Source organism: Carya illinoinensis, chromosome 9, assembly GCF_018687715.1.
Source record: "Carya illinoinensis cultivar Pawnee chromosome 9, C.illinoinensisPawnee_v1, whole genome shotgun sequence".
NCBI classification, from domain to species: Eukaryota; Viridiplantae; Streptophyta; class Magnoliopsida; order Fagales; family Juglandaceae; genus Carya; species Carya illinoinensis.
In genome coordinates, this window is record NC_056760.1 from 4,404,893 (window position 1) to 4,430,195 (window position 25,303).

The window sequence follows — 25,303 nt, forward strand, 5'->3', positions numbered from 1 at the left end:
GCTTTGCATAAGCAAGTATATCTATATATGGAGCAAACTAATAGAACAAAACTCATGTAGCCAACTCTGCTTAGAAGTCTGTCAGGCTGTACTCAGCAATACCTGAGGAAGCACATGTGCTCACAAGCCGTGGAAGCAGAATCTGAGGGTCTCTCACATCCATGCAATTGAACAACAGAATCTACAATAAGTTATAATCACTGCATCAATTAACGTCCATCATAATCTATTTAGAAATGGACAAAAGTATCTGTTGATAAATATATGCAACCTGGTCACCCTAACCTGGTCATCCGTTGATATCATGGATTTTTACCTGCTTTAATTGTTTTTCAGACTCCTCCATGCTCCCAAGTTCATGCTGAATATGACCATTCCCCCAGACCTCCTCCAAATATTCAACCTTAAATGAAGAAGATGATTTCTTGTTTCCTTTCACAGCACTAGAGAACCACTTGGCACAAACTTCCATGCTTTCGGGACTGTGAGCTCCATCCAAGTAGAAGATCAGATCTCCACAAGAAGTTGCAGACAATTTTAATGAATTATTGGGTTCGGAGTAAGTATCATAAACAATCTGAGCCCTCCCAGAAATTTGTGCGGTTGAAAGACCTCTAAGAAAAGACCCCGGCAGATCTGCTTCCTGTGTATCCAGATTTTGTATTCCACACAATTAAGACAGGAAGACGAAAAAGGAAAAAAACTCTTAAAACCTTGGAGTACCGATGTGAAAAGGCAGATTACTCTAAAAAAGTGTCCAAACAACTAAATAACAGTAAAAGGTCATACAGTTTATTTTCCTCCGCAAGATAATGTCATGAACACACTGTGAACAATATCAAAATGTCGCTTTACCCTCGATCACTTGTTTATGAGTAAAGGAGGTTCCATTTGGCCCAAAGACCATTGGCTTACATGAACTAGTTGACACCAGACATATCCTTTTTGTGCTCTTATGAAACCAAAGTTTCTGGCTCCAGTCTACTCAAAAGAAAAATACTACCTATATCTATCTAGCCATGTGTCATGGACTGTGAATACATAAAGATAAGGATATACCTAAAGGCAAACACAATTTGACTAATATGAGTGTTTTATTTGCTATATGTTTAACTAAATCTCTCTCTGGACGACGAGGGATTTCAAAGACCGTTCAAACACAACATATCTTTGACTTGGTTGAACCCTGTTATATATTTAACTAATTCTAAAACATTCCACTACTCTCTCACGATGAAAACCTAGAATGGTTCTGTGAGTTTGCAAGCCTGGAGATGTATCGAGATATTGTTTGCATGCAAAGCAAAAGGCAGTTGCATATGAATTTCAACCAACATTTTGGAATAGCTTTTCCCAATTCCCTGTTCTTTGAAGCCAACATTTGCAAAGGGAAACAGCGAGACCAGCATTAATGAACTGATGATCACCAGACAAGCTTAGCTTCAACCCATCCAGATTTTTGTTATCAAGGGGTGCCGCTACTTTCAATGGAACCTGCAATTGATAAGAATGGATCAATCAAGTACATCACGATCAATTCACCAGTCCATGTAGGAGTATGTGGTGTGTTCACGTGTGCATGTGCACAAGTGTTTTTGAGTGCTAATTCAATTCACAGTAGTGCTCCTAACGTTGTTCAAATCCACATTCAATAGCAGGTGCATGTGTAAATATTAAACCTAGACTCATTATATTATTAATATTTCTGGTATGAAATGTGCTAATAGAATAATGAAAAAATATATATGACAGACAATAGTATTGTATCTTCTGAATACGATAGTACAATTTTAGTGTTCTTGCCTCTTAATCTATCTCACCTAAACGTTATACAATACGAAAGGACATAGTTCTGTTAGACCACTGGGCCTCTCAAAGGATCAGACTTCTTTAAAGCCTACACCTACCCTTCTTCTTCCAACTCAAAAGTAACTATAATGTGGGAACAGATCTGGATACCTCAATGTATATAGGCTCTGGAATTTATTGTATTCTAACTGAATAAATATTTTGCCAGAACAGCTATATGCACATGCGTTTATAACTTACAAATACTAGAACACAATCACATTCAAAGAAACAAAGAAAACAATCAAATCAGATTATATTGGCACAAAAAACAGACCAAACATGCTAAAACAGGATTAGATTCAGAAATTGGTTCAATCTGCCTAGAAGAAGATAATTCTCTGGTCTAGAGTGAAACCAACTCAAGAATTGTGAATCCATGATTTATTGTTTACCCATAAAATAACAAGCAGGTCATGTCAAGGAAAGAAAAAGTAATTTCACCAACACATACTGCAAAAGCAGGCACTTGAAAAGGAAAAAAAAAACATAATATTATATCTTTAACATGATCTTTTTCAGGAAATGGACTAAAGAATATGAATACCTTCAGCTCATGAGCCCTCTGCAAAATAGCATCCATTGCTTCAGAGAGTTGGGACACAGTGAATGCAGGTATTTGAGGCTTCAGGAGCAGGGAAGACATCAATCCAATTCAGAAAATACTTGTAAATGAAAACTGCCACTTTGAATAATCAAAACAGAGATATTGCGATATTACCCATTATTAAAGAAAGCCAAATACTTTATAGTCTAAGTTGCTTAAAGGAGTTCTATACCTTGAAGATTCCAGCCTTGTGTGAAGCTATCTCTCTGAGAGTATTTCCTGCATGTTGTTCAGTTAGTATCAAACTTAACCTTCCAGATACACTTCAATTCTAAAATTTTAATGCACTGCAGCTATGGAAACATTAAACCAAGATACCAAAACAAAAATAGTTTGCAATAAGAGTCAAACAGTATATTAGGTAACAAACGCATCACAAACAAAATACTAAAATTGGAAGCTATAAGTTTCCCATATATTGGACATTGAGTGAGAACCGTTGAGTTGTGTCTAAAGGAAATTAGAAAGCACGCACCCAAGGTCTCTGTATGATCCATCCCCAGAGAAGTAATGCCACAGACAACAGGCTTTTCAATCTGCATGGCTTATCATCAATCTTCATTACAATCATAGTTGTTTATGCTTGCAAGACTTTCATAGAAATGCTAAAGTAAAGAACCGAGTTTTTGTTTATTATAATGCCTTTCTTGGACTTTTGAAATTTAGATAAGTAAAAGACATTTAATAAAAGGTAAAATTAGAACTTTAAAAGCATTGAAAAAAATCAGGGTAATTCTACAAATCATATTTACCACTTTTGCCCCTGATAAAAAAAAAACATACCACATTTGTTGAGTCCCTCTTACCCCCAAGACCAACTTCAATAATAGCAACATCGACCTACAGACAGGAACTATTTTCAGTGCCAAAATTATCCCCAACACAATAATTCAAGAACACCTGAAAAAGTCATAATTATTGAATAATTATCCCCAAAAAGAAAAGTTAATATCTATACTTCCACTCAAAGCTCAATAATAGATTCTAACCTCAAACTTGCAACTTATTTGAAGAGACCTAAGAAAAGAGTTTTCCAATCTTATACCACCCCTACAAAACTTGGGCATTATTTGTTTTTGACAAGTAAAACCTCCAGCACTAATTAAAATTACTAATTCACAAATCCCTACAATTAACTTTCCTCTTCGCTCATTAGAACAAGATAGAAAAGCATGCATTGCAACTGTTAACCACTCAAATTTGGAACCAAGAAAATAGCTAAGCTTCAATGGAAACCAAAGGATTCATGACTAACCTTTTCACATATAAATATCTTGAAAGCCAAAACAGTGAGGAACTGAAATAATGGAGGCATTGGCAGGTGCTCTGTAACCTTTTCCTGCAAATTTTGACTTCACGAATAAAAAAAGATGCCATTTAGGAGGTTTTTTTTTTAAAAAAAAAAAGTGGAAAGAGGCATCAATGATCAATCACATGAGTTGCAATACACCATCAAGAAGTGACCACAATAAGTAATAATGTATGGAGCATTATACATTATTATTAATCTAGATTTCAAAAACAAGGGTCTGAACATCAGCTTTCAGTTTCTAAAGTCCACTCAAAGAGAACAATATAATCTTCGAAGATAATCTTGCTTATTGGTCTTCTTATGATCATATAAAGTACGAAATTATACCTTCAATTGGTTCCAACAATCCCAGAAATACAGAAGAAACTTATCTTCAGATATGTCCAACCTACAGAGGCAATCAAAATCAGATATATATGAATACTAATTCAGCAGAGAATTTTCATATCAACCATTAAGGATGATAGAGACATAAAGATAGCAAGGAACCATTTTTGCAGAGAAAAATGGTTGTAGACTCCCATTCACAAATAGAGGAAGCCTTGCATCAAAGTAAAGTTATTGGATCCACTTTCCCCTGTAGGTTACTTGGCAATCCAAATCCATCCATGTATGTGGAGATGCTGAAATGGCATGCTCAAGAGACCCGATGGAATAACTCATCACGTAATGATTTTATAGAACACCTTTCCTTCGGTCAACAGCCGAAATAAACAAATGAAGCCATGATATCCATAAAATTTTCAAAATCTCCTCCTGCTTTAAACTTCTAAAAATGCATGCGAATGAAATAACTCCATGGTTATTTACACAGAGATAAGAGGTCCAAAATTATTTCTAGCCAAGTAGCCTTTTGCTTTCTTGTACTCCACAAATTAGAATACCTGGAGAATTTCATAGGTGATAGTGATCCATCTTGTTACAGATTTCCAAGTATAGCACATCAAAGATTAAAAAAAAGAAAAAGACAGTCTATCAATCAAGTTACTGCAACCCATTGCATTTCTTATTGATAAAGAAAACTTCTAGGATGGAACAGTTCAAGAGCGTTGATATCCTCAGTGCAGATACCATTCCACACATAATCACAAAGTTGATAGCAATGATTCATTTGAACACTTACCCATTTATACGAAATCGTTCTCTCACGTCAATTAAGTGAGGAGAGGTGAAGAGTCCAGTTTGAAAACCACACTCCCTTAAAATAGCCTCACAAAATGCGCATGTAGAACCCTGCAATGTGAATCGGCTAAGCAAAAAATAACATTCAGAAGAAAGCTTACCCAAATATTAGTTCTCATCTGATATTACTTTCAAACAAGGAGGTCAACCCGCAGTATAAATACAGATTGTAGCATCTTATCATCTAATATCTTTGAAGCTTCTGTCACGTTTATGCTTTATCTAAGTCAAACAACTACACATTTTTTTATCAGTATGTGCAACAACCATACATTTTTTTCATCCTTTACAGAAGGGATAACCATGTTGGACATTATCTATAATAAGCTTTGACAAAATAGTAAAGATCGATCAGAATTTTATAACAACAGGTCTAAAGCCAATCTGTCATAGCAAGAAGCTATTGTGGGATAACATAAATAGAAGAGTACCTTCCCCTTAGTTCCAGCCACATGAATTATTTTGAGCCCATCTAGATGCTCCTCCAAGCCAAGAATCTGTACAGAAAAAGAAGCATTGTATCTTTCCATCTCTGAGAAATTCTATTTAACAAAAAAATTATTCAGATTGATGAAGAATGGCAAAATCAAAGTTCGAGGACCATTTTCTATTCCTAAAACAAGAAAGCTTCAAGAAAAAGATGACAATTAAGATATTGGAAATCATCAGCTGCATAAACGTATGCAAGTGGAAGTTGGCCAACAATGTTCATCACATATACACAAGGAGTATACAAAAGAACACCTAATTACATTCTAGCTAAGGAAAGAAAGTCATGGACATTGGTTCCATCAAGTACAATGGCTGAGAACCACAACATTAAAGTGCGCATAAAAAAATTCTGAAGCTCCTTCATTGTGCGTTCCCTATCTTCAAAGCATCTTTCATTCCTCTCCGACCATGTGCACCACATGATACACAACGGGATCATCTTCCATACGGCCGCCACTTGGGGACAACCTTAAAGCTCCTTCCAACAAGCTAATAAGTCCACCACCCGCAGAGGCATTACCCAAGCAATGCCCATTCTTCTAAAAATTTCATTCCATGACCCCCTCATGACCTCACAATGCGACAGTAAGTGATCTACAGACTCTCCCAGTTTCTTGCACAAATAACACCAATCCATTACTATGAGTCCCCTCTTTCTCAGATTGTCTGTTGCCAAGATCTTCCCAAGGGTGGCAATCCATACGAAGAAAGCTACCTTAGTAGGCACCCGTTGACAGCATGATACGTCTCCACTTGCCTTATTTTCTGTTATGAGTTGTATATATTTACTTCCTTATTTAGATAGCAGACTTTCCATACTTAGACAGATTTTGTACATAGTCATAGTTTCCTTTCTTGTAAATAGATTTAATTCCTGTAATTTAGCCTTGATTTCAGCCTTGTATCTTGCACACTTGTGCCTATATAATGAAAGGAAACCCTCACTCAGGAGGTATTGAATCATCTTGACATGGTATCAAGAGCCAGACCTTAAGGAATATTTCTGGTTCATTCTCGTGGGATAATTTTTTTTCTGGTTGGAGGCTAGTGTTGACTCTGTCGGCACTTTCTGTGAGTTGTTTGCTTGTGGCTGGGCTGCTATTATTTTTTTCTTGGTGGTGGGTGTTAGTTTTCATCCCGTCGGCACTGTCTGTGCTGGTTTCTTGCTGTCGTTGTTGCTGGGCTGTGCTATTTCTTGGAGTTTTGTAGCTGTCGGCAGTTTCTGTGACAGATTTGGGCTTCTCGGCAGTCTTTGTGTAGCTTTCGGCAGTTTACGTGCAGGAGCTTCTTGGCATTTCTGTGAGTTTAATTTTTTTGGTGCTTAGTAGATACGTGCAGCAGTATTATTCTTGGCTGGTTTCCATTTTATGAGCATCATGTCTTCAGATTCTTTTACTGTGAAATTTACGGGTAAAAATTATTCTGCTTGGGAATTTCAATTTCGCTTATTTGTTTTGGGGAAAGATTTATGGGGTCATATTGATGGTAGTGATCCCGCTCCTACTGAGCCTCCTAAGTTGGCTCAATGGACAATTAAAGATGCTAGGGTGATGACATGGATTTTAGGCTCTGTTGATCCCCTTATTGTTCTCAATCTAAGGCCGGATAAGACTGCTCAATCTATGTGGGAATACTTACGGAAAGTATATAATCAGGACAATACTGTCAGATTTGGCTGAATAATCCATTTGAGGTGCTTCCTTCTCATTATATAGAATTAATTACAAAGATAAGATTGAGAATTCAAATTTGAATCTCAACAAACTACATCTTTATCTCTATCTAATCTCAACAAACTAAATCTTTATCTCTATCTAAACTAATCTGATTTTATCCTATCTAAATATGTACAAGTTGAATTTAAATACAAGATAACTATTAGAAAACATATCCTATTAGGAGACTGCCACATCTTAAGAAAAGAAAACCCTAGTTTCCTTTGATACCCTCCCTCAAATTGATGCTAGTGAGTCAACTAGCAGCAATTTGCTAACTAGATATTGATGTCGTTGTCGAGTTAAAGCTTTGGTGAAGATATCAGCTACTTGGTGTTCAGTTGGCATATGAGGGAGAATGATAGCTTTAGACTCATAGGCATCTCGGATATAGTGACAATCAACCTCAATGTGCTTCGTACGTTCATGAAAAACTGGATTGGCTACAATTTGAATGGCACTTGTATTATCACCATGAAGAGGTGTGGGATGTGTTTGTGCAAACCCGAGTTCTGAAAGAATACCACGCAACCACATGATTTCTGAACATGCGGCAGACATTGCCCTATATTCAGCTTCTGTAGATGACTTAGATACACAATCTTGCTTCTTACACTTCCAAGAGATAAGCGAATCCCCAAGGAAGACACACCATCCAGTAGTAGAACGTCGAGAGTCTGGACAGCCAGCCCAATCTACATCACTATAGACAGTCAAGTGAAGAGAAGAACCCTTAGGAAAAAACAGTCCACGATTAGGAGTCCCAAGTAGATAACGAATAATCCGACGAACAGCTACCAAATGGAGATGTCGAGGTGAATCCATGAACTTACTAACAGTGTGGACAGCATAAGAGATATCAGGGCGCGTGATGGTGAGATAAATCAAGCTACCAACTAACTTACGATATAAGGTAGGATCTGGGAGTAGTTCGCCTTCATCTTTTCTATACTTAACATTCACCTCCAGAGGAGTATCAACTGGAGTAGTATCTTCCAATCTCCCTAACTGAATTAAGTCTTGAATATACTTGTGTTGATTGAGAAATAAACCATGTGGCTGAGACCGAACTTCCAACCCTAGAAAGTAGGTAAGATCCCAAGATCCTTCATGTGAACCACATTATGAAGATGTTGCTGAAGTTTTTGAATCGATGGTCCATCCGAGCCAGAGATGATAATATCATCTACATAAACCAACAAAAATACTACTCCAGCATTGCCCTTGTGCAAAAATAAGGAAGCATCGTACTTACTTTGCTTAAAAGAAAACCCTAGCAAAGTATTACGAAATTTTTCAAACCAAGCTCAAGGAGCTTGTTTGAGACCATACAATGACTTCTTCAATTTACATACAGCTGTAGGGAAGGAAATAGGCATACTAGATGGGAGCTTCATGTAGATATCTTCCTTTAGATCACCATGCAAGAAAGCATTCTTGACATCCATCTGATGTAATTGCCAAGATTTAGAAGCAGCAACGGCAAGTAACAAGCGAACAGTAGTCATCTTGGCAACCGGAGCAAAGGTCTCATCATAATCTATGCCATACTCTTGGCGATTCCCCAAAGCAACCAATCTAGCTTTGTATCGTTCCAGTGAGCCATCGGAACGAAGCTTGACTGAGTATACCCATTTACTACCAATGGGTTTGATCGAAGGAGGACATTGTACCACATCCCAAGTTTGATTATCCTCAAGTGCATCAAGTTCTGTTTGCATGGCTTGCTTCCAGCACTCATGTTCCATAGCCTGTTTGTAAGAAGAAAGTATAGCAATGGAAGATAATGTAGCAGTCATAGAAGTAGGGGAAGAAAAACCATACCGATCTGGTGGGCGAGAGACACGGATAGATTTCCTAAGAACTGGAGCAACAGGAGCTATGGTGGGTGTCGAATCAGGTGCCGGAGGAGGAGAATCTTGAGAAGTCATAGAAGACTCGGCCAAAGGAGTGCGATGACGTCGAGTGTAGACAAAACCAGGTTTAAAACGAGTCACTGGAGCAGACAAAGTATCTGGATTTGGCATGGGGAAGGGAATGGGCTCATCATGAAGAATTGAAAAACTAGGTGAGATAGGATCAACATGAGAGAGAAAAAATTGTTGATGTTCAAAAAACACAACATTCCTGGAAATTCGAATTCTTCGTGCATTAGGATCGTAGCAAAGAAATCCTTTTTGAGTTGAACTATATCCAAGAAAAGCACACCGAACTGATTGAGCAGTCAATTTATGTCTTTCATGTGGTGGGAGATGAACAAAGCACACACAACCAAAGATATGCAAATCAGAATAGTTAGGTGTGTGACCAAATAGTATGAAATAGGGAGAAACATTATGTAAAACTGGTGTGGGCAATCGATTAATTAAATGGACAGCAGTAGCTAATGCTTCACACCAAAAACGAGATGGAACAGATGAATCAATAAGAAGAGCCCGAACCATATCAAGTAAATGTCGATTCTTACGTTCAGCTACCCCATTTTGTTGTGGTGTAGATGCGCAAGAACGTTGGGAAAGAATACCTTTTTCTTGAAGAAAATTTTGAAATTCATGAGACATATATTCACCCCCAGAATCAGATCGTAAGACCTTGATAGAGGAAGCAAATTGTGTCTGAATGAGTGCGAAAAAGGCCTTGAAAACAGAAAAAACTTCACTTTTATTACGAAGAAAATAGATCCAAGTGAATCTACTGCAATCGTCAATAAAAGTAACAAAATACTTGTAGTGAGCATGTGATATAACCGGAGATATACCCCAAACATCGCTATGAATTATATCAAACACCCGAGAGGCATGAGAACTAGATTGTGGAAACGGTAGCACTTTACTTTTGGCAAGTTTGCAAGAGGTACAATCAAAAGAACTCATTTCCATTGAAACTGAATTTTTATTGTCAATAGCACCAGATTTAAACAAAGTTTGGAGTACATTAGGATTGGGATGACCTAAACGACGATGCCAATCTTTAGTACTTGTTTTGACAGCATGACAAGAAATAAAAGAACTAGACTCAAGAAAACCTGTACTAGGATTTATTGGAAATAGCCGACCCTCCTTAGGACCCCTCGCAATCATCCTCCCGGACACTCGATCCTGTACAACACAACCAGAAGATGAAAAAGAGACATTACAATCATTTTCAACAAGCTGTCCAACTGAAAGTAAATTGGAGGAAAGGTTAGGAGAAACCAAAACATTTCGAATGATAGTAGACACATCACCCACGGCAGAAATTGGTAGTGAACTACCACTTGCCGTGTGTATTTTGAGAGGACCATTATAGGACCGAAGATTATGTAAGGAAGTGGAAGTATTAGTCATATGATTTGAGGCACCAGAATCTATAAGCCATGAATTAGGGGATGATTTTGTTTTACCTGAGAGGCCTAAAGCGGAAAAGGCAGAAATAATCATTTGTTGTACCATATCAGGAGTAAGAGTAGTAGAATTGGAACCAGCAGGCACTGAAACATGAGTGGCAGCAGCAGGAGCTGTAGAAGAGGATGCACCTGATGAATCAACCAAAGTGGAATAGGCACGTTCTTGCTTTCGAGGTGGTCGGATTGGACAATCCTTGATAATATGTCCAGATTTTTTGCAATAATTGCAAAATTTCTTCGGACAATGGGTGGCAATGTGACCAAAACCCTTGCAACTATAGCATTGTGTAGTGCTATAGTCTCGGCCCTTTGATTTCCCTTGTGCTGTAAATGCCACTTGAGCTGGAGGAGCCAGCTGCTGTTCCATTTTACTCCGAGTAAATAACCGTTGCTCCTCCCGAAGTATATCACCCAAACAATCATCGAGAGAAGGAACTGGATCTCTATTCATTAATTGAGAACGAACAAATTCAAAATCTGGACGTAGTTTCATAAGAAACTGATCCCTCCTACTAGTTTCATGCACTCTTTGCACATGAGGGAGACCAGCAATAGTGACAGAGGAATACACAATATCAGTGTATTCAGCCCACAGATTTGAAAAACCAGAATAGAATTCCTCTATAGATAAGGCACCTTGAGAAAAATTAGCCATCTCAAATTCTAGCTGAAACCGTCTAGCAGAATTATTTTGAGTATAGATTCTCTTTAAATACTCTCACATAGCCTTGGAGGTTTTGTAGGGTCGAAGATTGAGAATGATGTGAGGCTCCATAGAGCCTAGGATCCAAGACATGATCTTGGCATCCTTACTTTCCCATTTAGACTTCTCCGTAGCACTTTCTGGGGCTGGAATATTGCCATCAATATGACCCCAAAGTTCTTTACCCTTGACAAGAAGTTGAAAATGAAATGCCCATGCAGAATAATTTTTACCATTGAAACGAATGCACAAGGAATCAGATTTTTCAGATGCCATGAGAACAAACCTGTCAAATTCCGAGAGTAAAAAAATGGCCAGAACTGGGAAATCACCACCAAACAGAGTCTCGAGAGCCAGAAATTGAGACAGAGATTGTCAAAAAATTCCCTGGTGGTCTAGACCGAGAGCACAAAAGTCACTAAACAGCCGAGTGCCAGAACAAGGCAACCCAGTTGCCGAAAACAGTATAAATCAGCACAGAAAATGCCGACAGACTAAGAGAACCCTGGCTGTCTATGATAAGCATGAAGGCACAGAAGTGTCGAGAATACCCAGACCAAGAATACAATCCCAGGAAAAAAAAAAATTTGTAGAAGGTATGGCAATTAGGAACCTGCTCTAGATACCATGTCAGATTTGGCTGAATAATCCATTTGAGGTGCTTCCTTCTCATTATATAGAAATAATTACAAAGATAAGATTGAGAATTCAAATTTGAATCTCAACAAACTACATCTTTATCTCTATCTAATCTCAACAAACTAAATCTTTATCTCTATCTAAACTAATATGATTTTATCCTATCTAAATATGTACAAGTTGAATTTAAATACAAGATAACTATTAGAAAACATATCCTATTAGGAGACTGCCACATCTTAAGAAAAGAAAACCCTAGTTTCCTTTGATAAATACTGCCCGGCGTTTTCAATTAGAATATGAGATTGCCAGTTACACTCAGGGCGATCTCTCTATTCAAGATTATTTTTCTGGTTTTAATACTCTGTGGGGAGAGTTTACTGACATGATTTATGCCAAGGTTCCGGAAGCTTCTCTCTCTGTTGTGCAGGCCGTTCATGAACAAAGTAAGCGTGATCAGTTTTTAATGAAGTTACGACCTGAATTTGAGGTCACTCGCTCCAATTTGATGAACCGTGATCCTGTGCCCTCTTTGGATGTTTGTTTTGGGGAGTTACTTCGTGAGGAGCAGCGTCTTGCCACCCAGGCCACTTATCAGCATGACAAAATGATACCCAATGCTGTGGCTTACGCTGCTCACGGGAAAGGCAAGGGACGGGACATGCGGAACGTTCAATGCTTCAGCTGCAAGGAATACGGACATATTGCTGCCCACTGTGCCAGAAAATCTTGCAACTACTGTAAGAAGCCGGGCCATATTATTAAAGATTGTCCTACTCGTCCCCAGAATCGTCAGGCTAATGCTTATCAGGCTACTGTGGATTCCTCTTCTTCTGCTACTACAGGAGATTCTTCTACTCTTACTACAGAGATGGTTCAGCAAATGATTATTTCAGCATTTTCAGCCTTAGGGCTGCAAGGTAACGGTTCCCTTACATGGCTTGTTGATTCGGGTGCGTCTAATCACATGACTAGCTCTTCTGATACTCTTAGCAATGTTCGGCCTTATAATGGCTCATTACACGTTCAGATTGCTAATGGTAGTCAGTTACCTATTCATGCTATTAGGGATGTTGATTCTACTGTTCAGGATGTTTTTGTATCACCTCAGCTCTCTACTAGTCTTATATCTGTTGGACAATTGGTTGATAACAACTGTGATGTTCGTTTTTCTCGTGATGGTTGTCTTGTGCAGGATCAGGTGTCGGGCCAGATACTCGCGAAGGGGCCTAAAGTTGGACGTTTATTTCCTCTACATTTTTCTCTTCCTACTGTTATTTCGTTTGCTTGTCACACTGTGAACAATAAGTATGAAGTATGGCACAAACGGTTGGGTCATCCTAATTCCGTTGTTTTATCTCATGTAATAAATTCTGATTTGTTGGGCAATAAAGATAATTTTTCTTCTCATCTTTCTTTTGATTGCTCCACATGCAAATTAGGTAAAAGTAAGTCTCTTTCTTTTCCTTCTCATGGTAGTCATGCTGAACATTGTTTCGATTTGATTCATAGTGATGTGTGGGGCATTTCTCCTGTTATCTCGCATGCCAATTATAAATACTTTGTTACTTTCATTGATGATTATACGAAGTATACCTGGATTTATTTTCTTCGTTCTAAATCTGAGGTCTTCTCTGTTTTCCAACAATTCACTGCTTATGTTGAGACTCAATTTTCTTCTCACATTAAAATTCTAAGGACTGATTCAGGTGGTGAATATATGTCTAGTGAGTTTCATGATTTTCTTAAACAACGTGGCATTGTTTCTCAACGTTCTTGTCCTTATACACCTCAGCAGAATGGTGTCGCTGAACGTAAAAATCGACATTTGTTGGATGTTGTTCGTACTTTATTGCTTCAATCATCTGTTCCTTCTAAATTCTGGGTTGAAGCCTTGTCTACGGCTGTTTATTTAATTAATAGATTGCCGTCGAGTGTTCTGAATTTTGAAACTCCTTACTTTCGTCTTTATCATCGGCATCCTAGCTACCTTGATATGCATACTTTTGGCTGTGTTTGTTTTGTTCATTTACCTTCCCATGAGCGTCATAAACTATCTGCTCAATCGGTCAAATGTGCTTTTATGGGTTATAGTACTTCGCACAAAGGTTATGTTTGCTATGATCCATGCTCTAACCGATTTCGCATTTCTCGTCATGTTGTTCTCTTTGAAAATCAGTCATTCTTTTCTTCTCATGTTGAGTCTTTGCCTGAGATGTCTGTCTTGCCTAATTTTGATGACTTGGCTTCTTCTTCTGTTCGCTTCAAACCTGGCCTTGTCTATGAAAGACGACATCCTACTTTGCCCCTTCCTGAGCCTGATCCGCCATTTGAGCCTGCTCCGACTGCATCTTCTACGGGTGATCCGGACACTATCACAGTTCCTCGTCGTTCGACCAGAGTGTCTCGTCCGCCTGATCGGTATGGTTTCTCCCATACCTCTCTTCATACTACTTTGTCTTCCATTCCTATTCCGTCCGGATATTCTGCGGCCGCTAAACATGATTGTTGGCGTGGGGCGATGGCTGATGAACTTCAAGCTCTTCAAGATAATCATACATGGGATGTTGTCCCTTGTCCTGCTCAGGTGAAACCTATTGGTTGCAAATGGGTTTATTCTATCAAGCTGCGTTCCGATGGGACTCTGGATCGATATAAGGCCCGTTTGGTTGCACTTGGCAATAGGCAAGAGTATGGAGTGGACTATGAGGAGACTTTTGCTCCGGTGGCTAAGATGACTACAGTGCAAACTGTCCTTTCTGTTGCTGCCTCTAAAGGTTGGTCTCTTCATCAAATGGATGTCAAAAATGCCTTTCTTCATGGCGACCTTAAAGAAGAGATATACATGACCATTCCACCTGGTTTGTCCTCTTCTTCTCCCTCAGATGTCTGTAAGTTGAAACGCTCGTTATATGGGTTGAAACAAGCTCCTCGTGCATGGTTTGATAAATTCCGCTCCACTTTGCTTCAATTTTCCTTTAAGCAGAGTCAATATGACTCTTCTTTATTTTTCTGCAAAACATCGATTGGAATTGTTCTTCTTCTGGTTTATGTTGATGATATTGTTATTACTGGGACGGATTCTGTCTTGATCGCCCAACTGCAGCAGCATCTTCAAGCCTCATTTCATATGAAGGACCTTGGTCCTCTTACATACTTCTTGGGGTTGGAAGTTCATACTGATCTATCTGGCATTTTTTTGAATCAGCATAAATATACTCAGGATCTGATTACTTTGGCTGGTCTCCAGGATACTTCTTTTGTGGATACTCCTTTGGAAGTAAACACGAAATATCGTCGGGACGAGGGTGATCTCCTCTCTGATCCTACTCTGTATCGACAATTAGTGGGGAGCCTGAACTATTTGACTATAACTCGGCCTGATATTTCATTTGCTGTCCAGCAGGTTAGTCAGTTCATGCAGGCTCCCCGTCATCTACATTTTGCTGCTGTTCGTCGTATTATTCGCTATCTTCGCGGCTCTCCTAGCCGTGGCCTGTTCTTTCCTACTGGGACTTCTCTTAATCTTGTGGCTTACAGTGACGCTAATTGGGCGGGATGTCCTGATACGCGACGCTCTGTTACAGGCTGGTGCATGTTTCTTGGTGACTCCTTGATCTCTTGGAAGAGTAAGAAACAGGATCGTGTTTCCAAATCTTCCACTGAATCTGAATACCGTGCGATGTCTGCTGCTTGCTCTGAGATTCTTTGGCTTCGTGGTCTCCTCGCTGAGCTTGGTTGCGCTCAGTCTGATCCTACTCCTCTCCACACTGACAACACTAGTGCCATTCAAATTGCTGCCAATCCCGTTTTTCATGAACGCACGAAACACATTGAGGTGGACTGTCATTCCATTCGGGAAGTATTGGACACTCACATCATTTCTCTTCCTCATATTTCTACTGACCTCCAGATTGCTGATATATTTACTAAGGCCATGACACGACACCGTCATCAGTTTCTTGTGGGCAAATTGATGCTTCTTGACCGACCAGCATACGTCTCCACTTGCCTTATTTTCTGTTATGAGTTGTATATATTTACTTCCTTATTTAGATAACAGACTTTCCATACTTAGACAGATTTTGTACATAGTCATAGTTTCCTTTCTTGTAAATAGATTTAATTCCTGTAATTTAGCCTTGATTTCAGCCTTGTATCTTGCACACTTGTGCCTATATAATGAAAGGAAACCCTCACTCAGGAGGTATTGAATCATCTTGACACCCGTGATCTCCAAATTCTCTTCCATGGAAATGATCTATGACCTTGGGTTGTCAGGATCTTGTAGTATGTCCTAACTGTACATTTTTTACCATCCTTAGCCTTTCATTGTAACCTATCCACTTGGGCCGTATTTCCCAAGGAATAGAGCAACCTGAAGAAATCAGACACAGTCTGCAGTTCCCAATCCTGCATATTTCTATTAAAAAGAATATTCCACTGATAAGATCCACGGGAGAATACTCTCATATTTGCAACAAAGGATACTCTCATATTTGCAACAAAGGCCTCTCTGTTAGCTGCAATACTATAGAGTGCTGGAAATGCCTTGTGTAAAGCGCACTCTCCACACCAAACATCATGCAAAAATCTTATTCTGGAGCCATCTCCCACCATGAATCGTATGTGACTTACGAAACCCTACCAGCCCTTCCTAATGAATTTCCATAAGCCCACACCATGTCCTCCCCTTACTTCATTGGAGCACCAGCCTCCCCACGCACTCCCATGTCTAGAATCGATAATCTCCTTCCAAAGTGTGTTCCCCTCTGAGTGGTACCTCCATAACCATTTACCCAATAAGGCTTTATTGAACGTTCGCAAATTACATATCCCCAAGCCTCCATTTTGAACTGGAGAGCAAACCTTGTTCCAATTAACTAGATGGAATTTTGTTTCCTCTCCCATTCCCCCCCCCCCCCCCCCCCCAATAGGAAAGCCCAGAATAAACTCTCAATTCTAGTTACCACCCCTGCAAGTAAAGGAAAAAGTGAGAGGAAGAAAGTGGGGAGATTGGATAAACAACTCTTAATTAAAGTGAGTCGCCCCCCTTTCGATAGATACATCCATTTCCACCCAGCAAGCTTCCTCTCAACTTTCTCCACCACCCCATCCAATATGGCTCGAGCCTTAATGTTGGCCTCCAGCGGTAGACCCAAATATTTCATAGGTAAGGAAGACACCTTGCAATCCAACAATCGCGCTAAGTTGTTAATATTAGGCACTGCACCCACCGCAACCAACTCGGATTTGTTGAGATTAACCTTAAGTCCTGACACTGCTTCAAAACAAAGCAAGAGAGCTCGCAAAGATTGTATCTAACCAGTATCCGCATCACAAAATAAGAAAGTATCATCCGCAAATAGGAGATGAGAAAGTGAAGTAGGCCCATTTGTGCCATGACCCACTGAAAAACCAGTTAAAAAACCTCCGCCAACAGCAGCCTTCACCAACCTACGAAGTGCCTCCATAACAATGACGAACAAGACAGGAGACAAGGGATCCCCCTGCCTCAAACCACGAGAGCTGTTAAAAAATCCAACAGGAGTGCCATTTACACTGAAAAACGAACAATAGATATACAATACCGGATCCATGAAATCCTCTTGTCACCAAAACCGCACCTACCGAGCAAGTAGAAAATGAAGTCCCAATTCACATGATCATAAGCCTTTTCCATGTCAAGCTTACAAAGTATACCTGGGACTCCTTCCCTCAATCGATGATCCAGGCACTCATTGGCTATTAGCACCGAATCCAGGATCTGTCTCCCTCTGATGAAGGCATTTTGAGGCTTAGAAATAATATGTTCCATCACCAAGCTAAGCCTATTTGCCAGGACTTTGGAGATAATTTTATAGACTCCACTCACAAGGCTTATGGGGCGAAAATCTTCAATTACCTTAGCCCCATTTTTTTGGAAATAAGAGCAACGAACGTCGCATTGAGGCTTTTCTCAAATTTATGGAAAGAGTGGAATTCTGCAAAAACCTGTAGAATGTCACATTTCACTACATCCCAACAAACCTGAAAAAAAACCCATCGAGAATCCATCTGGGCCTAGTGCCTTATCCTTTGCCATGCTACGAATAACCTTAACCACTTCATCTTCCTCAAACGCCCTTTCCAAACCATTTGCACTTTGTGAATCAATAGACTCAAAAGGCAAGCCATCAAGTTTTGGCCTCAAGCCTGCTGGTTCAGAGAGGCGGTTCTCAAAGAGTTGCATAATATGGTTTTCCAAATCATCAGTGGATGCAAGCACTTGAGTACCTAAGTGGAGTGACTCAATCGTATTGCTGCGTCAATGTGAATTTGCCACTTTGTGGAAAAACTTCGTACATTTATCACCCTCTTTTAGCCAAAGGGCCCTGGATTTTTGTCTCCACGAAATCTCTTCTATCAAAAGCATCCTCTCCAGATCAGTTACAACCGCCCTTTTTCTAGCAAGGGTCTCCTCTAAAAAGTCTCTCGTCAATTCCTTATCCTTAAGGTCTCGTAGTTCCACCATAGGAGTATTCTTTTGATTGTCAATATTACCAAACACTTCCAAGTTCCACTTCTTTAAATCCTCCTTCAAAACTTTGAGTTTACAAGCTAGAATGAAACTGGGATTGCCTGTAAACATATAAGAGGACCACCAAGAACGCACCTTATCCACGAAACCCTCCGCCGCTAACCACATATTTTCGAACTTGAAAGGTCTATGTCTACCATTAATGCCACCACAATGCAAGACAATAGGAAAATGGTCATAGAGCACACGTGGCAAGCGTTTCTGTGAAAGATCAGGAAAGTACGCCTCCCATGACAGGGAGACGAGGAACCTATCCAGTCTCGACCATCCCCGACCATTAGACCATGTGAACTCTCCCCCTAGAAGAGGGAGATCCATAAGATCTAAGTCAAAAACAAACTCCGAGAACTCCTCCATAGCTATCGAGTGGCGATGAGTTCCTGAATGCTTGCTAGGAAAGCAAACAACATTAAAATCTCCCCTCATGCACCACGGCACCTCCCATAAATAAATAAGACCCGCCAACTCCTCCCATAGTCGCCTCCTCTCACTATCCAAATTTGGACCATAAATACCCGCAAAAGCCCATTCCCGTCCATCAATCGTATTTTTGAAGCGACTAGCTACCGAAAAATTCCCAACACAATCCTCAACCGACTCCACCACTCTTTTGTCCCACATTAAAAGAACTCCCCCGGAAGCACCCAACAAGGCCAAGTAGGACCACCCTACATAGGCACAGCCCCACACGCTACAGATTATTCTTCTATCCACTACCCTCAACTTAGTTTCTTGAAAGCACACTACATCCACTTTCCATGACCGCAATAAAGACCTTATACGAAGACGTTTATTACAGTCATTCAGCCCCCTCACATTCCACAATAATACTTTAGGCTTCATAATTAGCAAGAGTGCCCCTCCCTTTCAATCTATCTCTTCCACCCCCCCCCCCTTTTTCTTTGGCTTCATAGTTGATGGAGCAAGAAAGTCTTTTAAGTTCCCTTTCTCGCTTCATGGCCGACTTCGAACAACTATTTTCAATAGCAATAAGAAGGGCTCTGAATTGATCCTCATAGCCTACACAAGAAATACCAAGAGAAGAATACATCTCCTCAACATTCTTAAACACCCAATCTGATGCAGACAGATCCAGGTTAGGGGAGATTGTGCATAAAGGGGTTGGGTCCTCCATCCTCTCAACAGAAGGCCCATTGTCGAAATTAGTCACTACCAACGCCGAGTCTTGAGTGCCTTCCCACGGTTGAGATTGAAGTTGTTCATTTATATCCATTGAAGCCCCCTCAGGAAGTAAATCAACCACCTGTGGAAGAGATGGAGCCACAACTGCCATTGAGGGCTCACCTAACTCCATCGACCTGTTTTGTGGCTCTTCCCCACTCAATAGTTGAGAAAAAACTGTAGGCTTTGTTTCACACGGCACCTCCAGAGGAGAAAGTATGGTTCCGGCAGTTGAACAGGAGGAACAACAACTGTTGGAGACCCAGCAGCATCAGTCGACCGAGCCTATGCATGACCCAGTCCCTCCTTGCCACGTGGAGTGGTACAGTAGTTCATCCCTCCTTTCTCGTTACCACCAATGTCAATGCCTAAGCCAACCGGATCTGCCTCCTATTGAACACCCTCCGAGATAGGTGCTGCTACCTTCGTCGGAGTCCCCACACCCCTTGCCGGCACCAGAGCAAGGGTCACGCCACCCTTGATGTAGGCCACTGCTACGGGTGGAAGGGAAGTCCCCCGTCTTCTCCATACAAGCCCGCAGGGCCTATTCTCCATTCAGGAGGGCTTGGGCCCATTGGAGGAGCCCTCTCCCTTAGCAGGCCCAGGTGAAGAGATATGCCCACATATAACCATGGACTCCTTGCCCTTTGATTGCCCCTTGGGCTCCTGACCCTTTAAGTGCCTAGTAGTGAGCTCAATACCCACACCAAGACCCAAACCCCACCCTTGCTCCTCAGCACACCGTTTCAGCCAATTAATATTACTCTGCAATTCCCCCATCCACGATTGCATATCAGTTAATACCCACATGATAGTTTTCTTTTGAAGGCCAGCACACCTCCTGCCAACCTCCTCACATCCCTGAGTTCTAGCTTAAACAACTCCACTGTCAGCCCCACTAGCCACCCTCCTGTCCAACTGACGCGATAGGTCCACAGACCTCGATGGTTGGAGAGCCTCCTTGTACAACTGAAGAGGTTTCAGCAAGGGTGTGACTGGTGCTATCTGTCCACCGTAACAAGAAGCCTCCCTTAGGAGCGCAGCCAGTTTCCGCCATCCCTTCCCATCTCTGTCATCTGGAACCAGAATACAATTATGGTGTCCACCCCCTCTATACTCTTCTAGTGCCATGAAAGCACCTTGGATATTTGAACACCTCTGCACAGTGTAGCCCATGTCACCTTCACGATGACTGACATAAAACCCCTTTCTCCATACATTCACACCATCCTCCAGGACTCTGCAGAACCACCGTGCAGTTGCTAACTCCATTTTCAAGCTTTTCACAAACTTCCACCCTTTTTCTGTAAGGACCAGCCATCGGCCCTCCCTATAAATTTCAAAAGTTTGTCATTCAATGACCACCGCTTTAACAGGGGCCATTTTTACCATTCAGCGAAGACAAAACTCCAATCAAAAAATCCCGAGACCCATTGGAATGCAGTTACAGGTGAAAGAGGAGAGAAAAAATGAAAAGTGTACGGAGAGAGAAAGAAAAATTTTGGTCCTCAATATTGTAACTACGTATATTGCTAACCTAACAAATGCTCATGGAAGTTACAATGTACAATATCCTAAACAACAATTACTTCAAACATGCAGGAATAAGTACACAAATGTTACCTTAAGATACTCAGACATTCTTTGCATTTTTCCATATTTACCACCTATAGATGATTTGTCTCCTCGATTTTTACGAGTAATGAGGGAGGAAAGTGCTTCCATGGCAGCCTCATATGAATGCGGGAGAGGAAGATCTTGCAAGTACTCCTTCACAACCACATTGCATTCCATTTTTTCCATGATTTGAGATGACATCTTTGTAGATCTAACACCTAATATATTAAGTCAAACAGTAAGTTTGAAAATTCAAGGTTAATCTTTTACGCAGTATAGCAACATAAAGAGTCAGTTATCCAATTATATGATTCACTGCTTTCTAGATTGACTAGTCTCTAACGAAGAAACCAACTGAGATGACCTTATATTATCTCTATTTCTTTTGGATGAACAGATTATCTAATTTCTTTCCTATTACAGTGTTTCTTTTGGATGAACGGAAGTCATTGATTACAGTGTTTCTTTCCTATTAATCAGATTCATGCATAGGAGTGAATATAAGGTACATGTAACTCTGAACCTACAGTTCATTTGGAATGGGGCTTACTGTTTCTAGTGAGATGATGTCCAGGAAAAGAAGCCGGCAAACAAGTTAAGCTCCATTTTCTTTTAATAGAGAATTGAAAATCTCTTTTATGAAAGGGTGAAGCTTCAAATACCCCACACTTCAGGTAATTGTTCACATAAATGAGCATCAGGAAGCATCAATCCTACAAACCATAACAGCAGTCAGTCAAAAATACCAAGATAAATTTCACAATGGCATACTTTTCAAGGAATATAGTAGAGAACAACACTGGACTTCTGTAACAATGAGGCAAGGAGAATAAAATGCCATCTGGGACACAAGACACAGCAATATCAACCCTACCCACTAAGTCACAATGTTTTTCTCTTATCCTTTCGAGTAATCCATCATTCAGAGGTAAGAGAAATTGAAAAATTAAAAATTGATAGTTTCAATTATCACCATTCATGGCCTTGACAACTTCTGTGATCGACCATCATACCAAGAAAACCCTTGTAAGGTAGAGCTAATAGAGGCAAGAAAATAGAAAATTTGAATTTTTAGTTTTTATGCTCTTTTTCTGCTCATTACCCGAATACCATCATATCAATTATACTTACTCACATGATATTCCACAAATGTTTCAGAAAATATTTAATCTTTATTTTCCACTCAATTTTTATTAATAACACCAAAAACATATATACAGTGAATTTGAAACCGCACACAATCTCTACTGCAAGGCCAATGTAGGAATGGAAAGCCATTCCACCTGAGCAGCAGGAATGTAATTACATTGACAAAGAAAAAGTACGCATCTTGCCCTCTAGTCCAATGTCGAGATAGCTACTAAAGTTTTGAGCGCTAAAATATGGAAACTACAAATTTAAAAGAAACTATACAAATAAAAACACCAATTTTCCAGTACATTGACAATTTTGTAAAATAAACATCCAAAAATGGTCATAGAAGGTCCACCTAAAACTTACATTCGAGTAAAACTTATTGAATACGGCTAAGCGACATACTTTTATTGGGATCGCTGATAAATGAAAAACAAGACACCCATCAACTTATTTCCCATATGTTTTCAGCAAGCATACGTGGCATACGCACTGACACTTCCATTTCCCTTCTCTTCTTCTTTTTTTCAGTTGCTCCTTTCATTCGATAACAACTGAGCCACAACAAAAGAAAAGAAAAACTATAACTTCACTTTTTCTTTTCCTTCTTTACCATCCATCCTTAAAGTCTCAACGCTGCATAAAACTATCAAGCAAACCCATCTTTTTTCCCCTCTGCACCGGCAAAATCAACAACAAAACACCACCAAAGTACTAAACCGGCATCAGATCAGTAAGGAAGAAAAGAACATCCCATATGGAAAACGATATATTGTCAATTACTACAGAGAGAGAGAGAGAGAGAGGTGGCTTACAGAGGAACCATAGGGAGTAGGCTGTGGCTTTGGGTTATGAACTTATGCTTGCGGGGATAATGCGGCACTTGTTTGTCGACTACTGTCTCCCTTCTGCTTACTTTGTAGCCGTGTTTAACGTCTTCGACGGCTACCCTCCACGTGGATTTGTCTTTTTTTTTTTTTCACTCCACCAAAAAACACTTTTTCAAAAAAAAAATCTTGAATTTATTTACGCTGTGGTTACAATTTTTCAATTCGGGTTCGATCGTTGATTTAAATTTATCAACTTTTGCTTTATGTTCTATTTTAAAAAGAAAGGTCTCTCAGCATATTACGGTATCGAATTGGAATTGGAATCTTAAAGCCATCGTTCAATTACAACTCGATGTTGTAATTGATCGATCCAAACCCATCACAACTTGAGATTATTTGTATTAAATAGAGAGTTTTTAATCTGTCAATTAATTCTCGAGTCATTTCCAAAAAGGTTTTGCTGTATTCGAAAGTTGACCCGAACTTAGAGGGAATCGGGTTCAAGGATTGGTTGTTTTTAACAAGTTTAGAATGGAACCCACGTTGGTGGAATTTGTTTAATCATCCCACCAACCCCTCAATCCCATTTGTGAGTTTCGCAATTCCAAATCTCGGGTTTTCATGCTTATACATAATAGACTACAAATCTGTGAACCGTACGCAACACATGCTTATAACATAAAATTACTCATCATTTTTGTTGTTTTTCTTAGGCCATCCCCCCCACATGGAACATGTTTTCCAGGGGGCATTGATACGAAACCAGCCATTTTCGCATATGCATGAAACCAAGTACTAGTTAATACGGGGAACTTGCTGTCAGGCATTAATGGAACAGCTAAAGATGTGTTGAGCTGGTCCTTATGGATAGATGCATGTGCACAGGATGCACACATTCAAGCACAAGTCATTTGTGTTATGGCGAAGTGTAACTGTACAAGAAGAATCTACATTCCCAACAACCGTACCAAGTGCAGCATAAAGATTCGTGGGTTCCCTCTGTACTTTTATGGCAGAGTGATAAAAGGTTTGGTTGAGGTTTAGGAACAAAGGACTTAAACCTCACACCAAACGAGCACCCAGTAGTAGGTCAGAATCTGGGTACCAACGACCACCCAGTAGTAGGTCCGCGCCTACTCCAATAGGCCCGCCCGCCGACCCATACCCTGTCCACAACGCTACCAAAAGATGTGTTTCAGGGTTCATGAGGAATGAAATCCACACGACTTATTTCTCAATATATATTATAAAATAATGATATTTTTATAAAATATCTTATAAAAATATTCCTCATTTTAAAATATTATTTTGTGTAAAGTGTTGTAAAAAGTATATTAACAAGATCTCTTTTTTGTTAGTCTGATTTTAAGTCGAGTCTAACATTCAAATACACAATTCTCAAATTACTAAACTCGTCTAACTCAAAACATCTTTACACGATAAACCCACAATCTTTTTCAATTCAATATCTATTTACACGCCAAACCCACAATCTTTTTTAATTTTTCATAAATACATTTAAACTCATTTTAATATCTAAACACATCTAAACTCATTTTAGGTGAATCCCACAAAACTCTTTCTATCATCTTAACTTACTATTATTCATAAATTAATTAATTTATCTTAACTCAACTCAACATTCAAACGAAAATTGCTTAGGTGTAACAAAACTCTTTCTAACATCTTAACTTATCATTTTTATAAATAAATCAATTTATCTTAACTTAACTCAACGTTAAAACTAAAATTGCTTAGTTATAGGCTGTCTTATGGACCTTTGACATATTTCTTTAGATGTATATATCCGCTCGTGCCATACGCGCTTCAGGGCTCTAGACCCTCCCTCGGCTCTTTGTATCTTTAATAATCTAATAATTTTGCATTATACGTCTCCTTACATGAATTCAAAAAGATCTATTGAAAAAAAGAAGAAAAAAAAAACCATCTTATTATTTGATAAAAGAAGAAAAAGATTCCACTCTCCGATCATGAGTAGATTTTTTCCACTTTTAAAAACATTATCAGTTAAAAGCAACTGTAAGCGATATTATTATTATTAATTTTCTTGGCAGCT

At 39.6% G+C, this 25,303-nt stretch overlaps 1 protein-coding gene across 1 annotated transcript; it reads left to right on the top strand.

Annotated features, from left to right (window-relative positions):
• Nucleotides 1–7,053: 7,053 nt before the first annotated feature.
• On the top strand, nucleotides 7,054–13,252 carry LOC122277439. The gene is made up of 3 exons (XM_043087417.1): nucleotides 7,054–7,100; nucleotides 12,156–12,803; nucleotides 13,079–13,252. Exons 1-3 carry the CDS (start codon nucleotides 7,064–7,066, stop codon nucleotides 13,114–13,116), a joined length of 723 nt encoding a protein of 240 aa, XP_042943351.1. The 5' UTR covers nucleotides 7,054–7,063; the 3' UTR covers nucleotides 13,117–13,252.
• Nucleotides 13,253–25,303: the final 12,051 nt, after the last annotated feature.

Bases quoted from the DNA above. Each gene is read 5' to 3' on its own strand.
- LOC122277439 (XM_043087417.1), top strand. From the start codon at position 7,064: ATGTGGGAATACTTACGGAAAGTATATAATCAGGACA. The intron at 7,101-12,155 runs ATACTGTCAGAT...TTCCTTTGATAA, and splicing joins GAAAGTATATAATCAGGACA to ATACTGCCCGGCGTTTTCAA. The intron at 12,804-13,078 runs GTAACGGTTCCC...TGTCTTGTGCAG, and splicing joins TTCAGCCTTAGGGCTGCAAG to GATCAGGTGTCGGGCCAGAT.